This window comes from Magnolia sinica, chromosome 18 (genome assembly GCF_029962835.1).
Source record: "Magnolia sinica isolate HGM2019 chromosome 18, MsV1, whole genome shotgun sequence".
NCBI classification, from domain to species: Eukaryota; Viridiplantae; Streptophyta; class Magnoliopsida; order Magnoliales; family Magnoliaceae; genus Magnolia; species Magnolia sinica.
In genome coordinates this window covers 25,018,263-25,027,760 of record NC_080590.1, presented here as the reverse complement: position 1 = coordinate 25,027,760, position 9,498 = coordinate 25,018,263, and the positions used below count along the sequence as shown (strand labels likewise).

The window sequence follows — 9,498 nt, the reverse complement described above, 5'->3', positions numbered from 1 at the left end:
TTTTCATCGTATGTATGCCGTTTTTGATAACCACGGTCACGGTTGAATCAGCTGACTTCTGAGTCAGGTGTCATAGCCAGTTCTGGTTTCAAACCCGATCAGGACATCGGATCCGAGTCAACTTAGGCGTAGTCACTTCCTACTTTCCCCAGTTTTCAATCCATGTCTTTGAACCCAGGCATTAAGGTGATCTTCGCATTGTGACTAAGACAAAACAACCAGTACTACACCTCTCTCGGTTTGATTCTGCACTACTTGTCTTCAACATCAACAGACAAACAACTAATTTGAACTGATTTCTACTTAGACATTACTCTTTCATGGTCTTTTGTTGGATAATTCAGTTTACACGATGTCTAGTTCATATCGTTGATTCTGGTCCCATAAACATTTTTAGAAAGCTCGGCATTGATTTAAGCAAGTTATATATATATATATATATATATATATATATATATATATATATATATATATATATATATATATATATATTTGGTGTAAGTGGATGGTTTTAAAGACTCGATAACTCTGACTGACCCTTTCAGTCCTGAGTCGAAGTTGTATGGATGAATCAGGCTGACTTGGCCGAGTCTGGTCAGTCAACCCCGTTTCTCAAATTTATTTATTTTTTTTTAAAGAATTAAAATTAAAATTTATGGAAATTTTATTTGAAAAATAATAATAATAATAATAATACCTAGGCTAGTTTTATGGTAAAATGTAACTAATGAATGACCTAAAGCTGCAATAAATATCATTTCAAGTACTTTTAATTGTCATTGTAATAAAATAATAAAATTTTAATATACAAAAATATTTTTATTGAATTAATAAATTCGTGGGAGTTAAGAACACCCCTTGATCTCTTTTTCTGGAAATTTAATGAGGAAAACCCTTTGAAGATAAATTTAATCATTGAGATAAATATTTTTACTACTTTTTCATCAAATATCTTTAAAAACAACAATAAATTCATAATGACAACAAGGGAAACATCGATCTATGTCATGACAACAATTTCTAACAAAAAAAAAAAAAAAAAGGATGACTAGATATAGCCTTTGAAGTGAAAATGGGCTTTTAAATGGAAGAAAATCGCAAACAATGTCTAACTCAAGCGACACAGACAAGTAAGGCCGAGTCAAACTGGACTGACTCATACTGACTCGCTTAAGTCTCAAAGTGACTCAAGCAATACAGGCTGAGTCAGCAATGAATTAGACAATTGGGGTATCATCTTGATCTTGAGTCGAGTCCGAGTCCACTCAGCCAAGTCTTAAAAAAAGATACTTGAAAAGAAGGAGAAGAAGATATTTAGATGAAACTTCTACAATTCCCGGTAACCTAAATATCAATGTATAACAAAATGAAAATAAAATTCATTTTCTGCACCCAACTGATCAACCCACTGAAAATGAGTCCGGGTCAACACAACCAGATCAGACCATATCCCAAGCCTGTCCTCGTTTGCTATAATGCATTGTTATATATATGCTCTTCTTATAATCAATTGTTTCTCAAGCTGATATCTTTAGAAATATGGAAGTAAAAAACTTTTCAAGACTTCTTATTGAGGTATTTTCTGAAACTCATACTAGTTAAAGTGGATCGCTAGCATGAGGAGGATTGTGCCTAGAGCTTTTGAATAACATGTGGGATAATTGGCAGGCCAAGATAAACAAAATCACACCAACCTGATGATCTGGAAGGTCAAAATTGAATTGAAGAAAAATATTAAGATACAAACATCGTCTTAAAACATTAATTTCAGCCCCACTGTGGTTTTGTTATTCTTCCGGAGGACTTTGGTGAGATATGCTAACCATCCAACCAATGGCTCATAAAAATGAACAGTCAATAGAAAAATGATGTTCAAAAGGCTCTGATGGATCATCCAATCAATGTGATTTTTTGCATCATGGCCTGCCAAAAGTGGATAGTACACCATCCATGTGCCAGCTAAGACTTTGGGGCACAATGCTTTTTTCCCTAACACCATTCATCATGTAAGCCTTATGCTCAGGTTAGATGGTTTACAGCACCTCTGATTTTAAGCATAATAAAACTGAACTACATAATTTTTAGATGCCTTCTTCATATTCCATCTTATTTCTTCTTCCAAACATTAGCTTTTCCCCTCTACATGAGCATGCTTTTCCTTTTTATGCCGTGTTATTTACCCTCTTCTTCTTTTTTGACTTTCGTCATCTTCATTGTCATCTAAGCTTTATCCCAATTAATTAGGGTCGGGTTCATGAATCATCTTCCATCATTCCACTCTATCAAGAGCCATACCTTTAGTTAAATCATAGGTCATTAAATCGTCAAATCTTTTCTACCTTTCTGGCTTTACCTTCACTCTTTTAGAACCTTCAACTTGTACCAACCTACTCTTCTTATTAGGTGTGGTTCTTTGGTCTCTGTTGCACATCAGCCATCTAAGTCTATTTTCTCTCATCTTATTGCCTGTTGCTGTTGCTACTAAGTTCCCTCAAATACAATAATTTCTAATTCTATCATTCCTTGTCTTGCCACTCATCCATCTCGACATCCTCATTTCAGCTACACTTGTCCTATGAACATAAGTTTTTAGGTCATCTTTTCACTTTTAGGAGGCATTTGAATCTAAGTTACTTAAGATAAGCTACTTATTAAGCAGATAAGCATGTTTGGGAAACAACATAATTATCAGCTTCGCCTCTTTTTCTTCTCTCACGATGCCTCTCTTCAGCAACTGATGAAAGGTAGAAAAGCTTCCTTTTTTTAAGTAACTGAAAGTAATTTTAACTAAAATAAAAAAAAAAAACTTACAAATAAACATAAACCAAACACTTATCTGAAATAAGTTATTTATCTACCACTCTAAGTAGAAAAAAGCAACTTATTTAGTGGTATCCAAATGGCCCTTAGCATGATCAGACCAAAATCTTCCAACCTTGTAATTTTGTTAACTCGTTCCCTGATTCGAGTTCAAATCCTGGTTTTCAAACAACGGATGTAAAGTAAGATACCAAGCCCAAAAGAATCATCATCATTAAAGTGTTGTCAGCAAAAGCCCAAATGAAGAATATACATTTATGATTCACGAGTACTTTCTACAATTTCAGATCTCATTTGGCTAACTATACAAAATGCTCGAAACCTTTCCTATTCACCATTTTCTTTCTTTCTTTTTTTTCTTTTTTCTTTTTTTCCTTTTCCAGCTCTTCATTGCTGCCACTTTACAAAAATATCAAGGGCATGGAGCTGGTGATCATATCAGCAGATTGGCTGGGAAGAAGGCATCTTTCTTGGAGAAAAGACAACTGTCAGTCGTGCGTGATCGGAAAGAGAGTAGTTTTCAGGCCACATTCCTTGCTCCACTTCAGGAGGGAAGAGAACTGCATTCTTCACGTCAAAGCCAATGGCTAGCCTCTCAGGACCCTTCCTAACATCAGCTTTTTCCTGTTCGGAATTTTCCTCTAGCTGCTTCGACTGTGCAGGATTCCAAATTCTTTGCTGCAATGTTAGAATTCAAGTGTAAGTACCACATTAAGAAAAACTAAACAGGGCAAAGATTGTTGGTATGGATAGGGATAGCATCATATATAGATATGTGCATGGGAAAGGTTTTTAATGGAATAAATGAAATATTTCATAATGAGTCATTGATAAGGATGCACATTGATAAGGATGCGCATATCTACAAAGAGTTAAGAGTTAGGGCCTTGAAACTCGGGAGATATATAGTTCCCTAGTGCATCCAGTTCCTCACATCTAGGAAATGGTTCTGTGACTCATCTTGTTAACTTGACACCTCCATGGATGGGTGGATGTCATTGATCAGAAAAAAGAAAATGGGTACAAATTGACGGTTAAGGAAACGTTATCACAACAGTTTACTCCAAGACCAAAGTTGGTCCCATCAGATCAAAGGCCTTAAGCACTGAATCCTGGGTCCCGCATGTATAGAACTTGGAGCATCAACAAACTGTACAAGTTCAGGGCCCTGCTATTCCTCCTCCAGAAGTAGATTCAGGTGATGGAAGCAAAAGTTAAAGATATCAAAACCTTTGATGCCACACTTTGCCAAGAAATATAACGCCACATCACACAACAGTTATCACAAATGGGATTGATTTCTCAGATTAAAAAAAGATACCTGAAATTCTTCATAATCAACAACACCATTTCCATCTCTGTCTGCTTCGGCCCACAAGTGATCCGTGTCTTGGTCACTTAGTCCATCAGGATCGGTAGTTAATTCCAACTGTATGAAGACTTGGTGTTAATAGGTTGATATTCTTTTCACCAAAGCTTTTTTGTTTCTACTCTTTGAGGAAGTGACAATTACCTGATGGAGTGCTTGACAAAAACCCGAGTAAGTTATGTAATCACCAGGGCTATCAGCTTTGAGAAAGGCAAACGCATCTTTTTCTGCCAGAGAAGCTTGACGGAGCTGATACTGAAGCCAGAAAAATACCCCATGTTAATTATAGAAGGATCCACGAAGTATGTCGAAATGCTCAACAAAACAACAAACAAACAAAATTGCTTCTAGGGTTTCTTCACTTTCTTTCACACCCTCAGATTGTGTAACTCAAAATAACTTTGATCAGTTACACTAGCATTTCCTACGGGCCTTGCTAAAGGCAACTCGCATGTCAATGTGGTACATGTGTGCAAGCTCCTCACTGTTAATCAGGCAGACCCCACCATGTATGTGCATCAGCCCAAAACTAGGCGGTCTGTTTATCAAGTGTGTCACAAAAGTATGCAAGATGTGGACCTGTGATTGACTCTTTTTACCCATCCATCTTTTTTATATATAGGCATGACGCACCTGATGAATTGGACCAGCGTGATATTGCGGCCATGGCACATGCACATTGGAACCCATCAGATAAATGGCCCAGATCATGTACATATGCACAGGGCAAAAAGAGTAGGATCTAGCATCTGCACTTTCCATTTTCTATAGAAGTGGCAAATGCACAGGTTCATCTCTGAAGCGCCATAAAAGGATAAATATAACAGAAAACAGAAACTGCACCTTGACGATTCCAAACACAGCTTCATTCCAGCTTGTCTTCAGCAGTTTCCGATTCTTATTGGGATTAAGAAGCCATATGAAATCTACGCCACATATATTTCCACGATGATTCCGGTGGCTAACCCACTGAAGGAGAAAACAAGTAAAAAAAAAAAAAAAAAACCATTATACTGAGTGACGAAGCGCCAGTACTTTTCTAAGTAGTGTTTCTGCATGAACCCCAAAGATTCTGACCTTGTGTGCATCTGCATCACTGTCTGTATACTGATGGGCAGTATCGTATGATGACACAAATCCCTGAGACCTAAGGAACTTATAAACATGCCCACGCTTGCTCCCATTCCAGTCACTGAAAAAAAAAATGAAATGGAGATAAGCAGATAAGATATTTTGTTTTTGTGAGATTTGGAAGAACGAAAAACCAAGGTCTTAAAACTTTGTTTCAGAGTGTGACATGCCCAGGAGTTCAACATTGATTTATCTAAGACAGACACATGTGTCATGGGCAATTTGGTTCTTTCTCCAGAAAAGCTGAGTCAATTCTGTTTCAATGAGTTTTAAAACTTCGGAATTTGGATTAAGGCAGAATCGAGAACTGACCCACAAAGTATGATGGGCATGGGATTAAGCTTATGTTCTTTCTGATATGACTCTACATACTGCAGGATCTTGTATACCTGAGACAAGACAGAAAGATTAAGCAAAAGAAATGCTACTTGGAAAATTTAAAAGAACAAAACAAGAAAAAGGAACGCAAAAGTGTTACAGACGCAGGAAATTGACCTACCTGATGTAATCGAACAATGGACAGACTGGAATTGTGAGGGAATAATAAATGGGTATTCACAATGAGCATTTGATGCTGAATGTTGCTGTTACGGTTTTGCCAGAAAGGAACAACAGATTCAACATGTAACAGTTGAGCAACACGGTCTCCAGAATCATTAAAGAGCAACTCTCTGTAGTTTAGGACCCTAAAATAGTCCTTGTGGACAGCAGTCAATAGACCTGCACACAGTCCATAAAGTTTTCTATAAGCGGGAAAGAAGTATGAAATACTTCCAGATATTTCAGAAAATAGATTAATAGAAACCAACAACACTAGCCGCTTTTTGGTTTTATAGCTTTTTTAGTAAAACATACTATACGCTATGGCCATGTTATGTAGCATGAATACAGTAGTACAATGACCCTTCATTTCTAAAAATGTGCCATGTTGGAAACACATAATGATGCAAAAATTACAGGAGTACAGATTAGAAAAAAAAAAATCTGAATATTGTTATACTTGCATACATCTTAAGCATACTTCTGCCCTCTATCGATGTGACCCTACATATTTCATCTTCACAGTACTTACTGCACGTATATTTATCTTGTAATGCTAGATCCAAATATGTATAGTCTTGAATGTCCCGTGACCTTTGCTAGGTGGTGCCACCTCTTGACAATCCAAGTTACATAGCTCAAATGATGGTTATTCACAACATGCTGGTCTAGGAAGCTCACGTACAGTATTTTCTCTGTCATATAACAAGTTTTAAGATCCAACTGAAGGGACCATTCAATTGAGTAATGCAAACAACATGCAAATTTTTTTTAAAAAGAGTACAACATTGTAAAAGTAATTCACTGGAAGCTCGTTATAAAGCCTAGGCGTAAGCTGGAGCATGGGTTCTATATGGACACAGTCGGTTGCTAAATGCTCAAAAAGAGCAACACTTTTCCATGAATTAACTCAGAGCTGAAGTAACCAGGCAGGGTTTCAGGTGCAAATCTGACACTGGCTTTCATTTGAGAAAGAGCTGATGGAACCTGAATTTGGAAATTTTTAAGTTTGGAAAATAATTGTGTTTGGACAGAAGACAGAATCATCACTGATAGCATTTTCAAGAGAAGGGAAAAAGAAAAATATGTTGAAAGTTTTAGTGGCAGCTAGAATTATAAGTTCTAAAAAGGGCCAATTTATATGTTGGACTGGACTCTGCCGTTAGATGTGGAATTCAGTTTAGGCCTTCGATATTAGGTAGACCATGCAATGCTTTTGACCATCATGATTCACTGTCCTGATGGCATTCACACAGCCTAAACACTATAACTAACAACTCTAAATACCATTCAGACTAACCCCAAACACATGTCATCCAGCCTAAACTTCCAAAAGCAAATTCCACTATGCTAAACAAGTGAACTCGCAGTTGACACCAAGACAGGGCACCACGCCGGCCTGTAAGGATACCATACGCCATTAAAAAAATACAGTTTACCAAGTTGATGTATGAATTTCAAATAAAGTAATAGTATACCATATAATATAACACGAACATCATACATATACTTGCCAGGTCAAACCAAGCTGATTGAATCAGTCCACAGGCAACAAAACGTCGAGTTGGGTGTTCTTGTCAAACTCAATTCAAATCATGACCTTATCCCAAAACATGATTGCAAGTCTTCTACAATGATGAACCAAACATACAACAACCACTCAAATATACTATTTTGGGTCAGACTTCCGAAGTTAGCAATCTCAACAATAGGACAGCTACTTCCAACAGGACTACCCCATCTGCCATAGTTATTCAAAGAAAACAATATTGATTTTCAAACCGTAAACGATGTTAACACATGGGCAGGGAGAGTATCACTGCATAAATAAAGATTGCATGTGATACACTCCAACATCCGGGTAACATGTATATCAAGAAAAAAACACTTTTGGGAGAACCAAAGGTCAAGGCATTCGCCATTATCACCGAGTGCACTTTCATGGAACTGCAGCTCACACGTGCCAAAGAAGCACGTGTGAGATCCAAGCAGCTCATCAGGTCCAAACTGCATAGGTTCTCTGGACCAAAAATCAGTCCAGTCCACTCATCTAGTGGGCCACACATGTAAATTAAATGTATACAAACAGTCAAATTCTTTTCGCCCGTCCATTTCTTTCGCGCACTCACAGCCACATGATGTGTGAACCAGCTGACTTTTGGGCCAGGGGATCTAAGCAGTGGGGCCCACCTGTCAAGCGGCTTGGATCTTGCAGATGTATGCGGCGTCGGCACATGTGCGAACCGCAAGTATCATCAGCTGGCTTTTTGAAAAGGGGGGAAAAAACGTACCGTCCCCGCGATTGTTTGTCCGTGCAAGCTTGAAATTGGTATAACCAGCATCACCTAATCTCTTCTCATACATATCAACAAGTTCTTCATTCCCAACCCAAAATTCCTACAAAAAAATAAAATTTAAAATTTAAAAAAAAAAAAAATCAAATTCCCCATAAAAACCAAAACAACCTCTTCTCTTTCTAAATAAAATTCTTCGAATCGGCGTTCGTCCGATCTCATACCTGAAGACAAATAATCGACGATCTATCACACAACAACCGATCCAGAATGTTCTGATTCCGGATTAGCCAATACGCCCTGTACTCGCTCTCTCTACAGCTCTGATTCTGTTTTCCCAACAATCACAAACCAAAAGGAAAACCACATTCCCGGAAATCAGAATCCGTGCAAAATCCAATCCAACACAACAAGGAAAAGAAATAAAAAATAAAAAGAATCAAGAAAGAAATCTCACCTCCGTATCGAGCCTTTTATAGATCGGAGCGAGAATATTGAATGTGGTACAAGACACGCAAGGATCTGTCATCGAGCCGTAGCTACCACGCTTCGAAATCCATCCTTTCAGCTTGCTTTCATGCCCTGTGGAATTGCTCTTAACGAAATTCGATCCCGCCACCTGATATTTCACCACCACAACAGAGAGGAAGAAGATTACCAAATCTACCCCCGATTCGAACATATCTGCAATAGGGAAGAAGGAGAATTTGGGAATTTTTCTATACCATTTCGGTTCTTTGTGAGGAGGAAGAGATATCGGATGCTTCTCGAAGCTGAAAGCAGGAAATGTTGGATTGCATCTGATTATTTATCTTTGCAACCAGAAAAATAAACGCTCTCGTTTTTGGGGGGGCCTGCATTCGAGTATTTATAGCGATACGCGCGCTCCGGAGGAGTATATACCGCTGGTTATAGGCGGTTGCCTAGTACGGCATATTACCTGCTATTAGGAACGAATTACCGTTTATAGCAAGTCGCTTGATGGCTTCCTTCCCCAGCACCTATAGTTACCCTGTGATTTTCAGGCATAACTGTAACTCGGTCCGGTTCCTCTGCTTGCGTCGATATCGCATCAGCAGATGAGTGTAGTTTGTCGAGGAGTCGGATTTTGCATGCGTGTGGGGCCCACTCTCTGGTGAACGATGCCGTTCATGTAGTGGGCCCCACAATTATGTGTTTGCCCCGAGAATGTTCTCATTAGAGGATCTTTTCCTTTTGATGAGTGGCCTACGTTCGGTGCAACCATGCCGCAGCATGTTTCTATGATGACCAATCACAACCGAGCCATGCAAGTTGTGGGCGGCATCATCGGATTCGGATTCCCGTGCCAAAGTCGGTACCGTG

At 38.4% G+C, this 9,498-nt stretch overlaps 1 protein-coding gene across 1 annotated transcript; it reads right to left on the bottom strand.

The window, feature by feature from the left end:
- Window positions 1–3,002: 3,002 nt before the first annotated feature.
- On the bottom strand, window positions 3,003–9,038 carry LOC131232925 (uncharacterized calcium-binding protein At1g02270). The gene is made up of 11 exons (XM_058229450.1): window positions 8,880–9,038; window positions 8,612–8,773; window positions 8,379–8,483; window positions 8,152–8,257; window positions 5,820–6,040; window positions 5,633–5,709; window positions 5,267–5,381; window positions 5,033–5,158; window positions 4,334–4,444; window positions 4,142–4,249; window positions 3,003–3,498 (listed from the first exon to the last, which is right to left on the bottom strand). Exons 1-11 carry the CDS (start codon window positions 9,012–9,014, stop codon window positions 3,259–3,261), a joined length of 1,506 nt encoding a protein of 501 aa, XP_058085433.1. The 5' UTR covers window positions 9,015–9,038; the 3' UTR covers window positions 3,003–3,258.
- Between the last annotated feature and the right edge of the window lie 460 nt (window positions 9,039–9,498).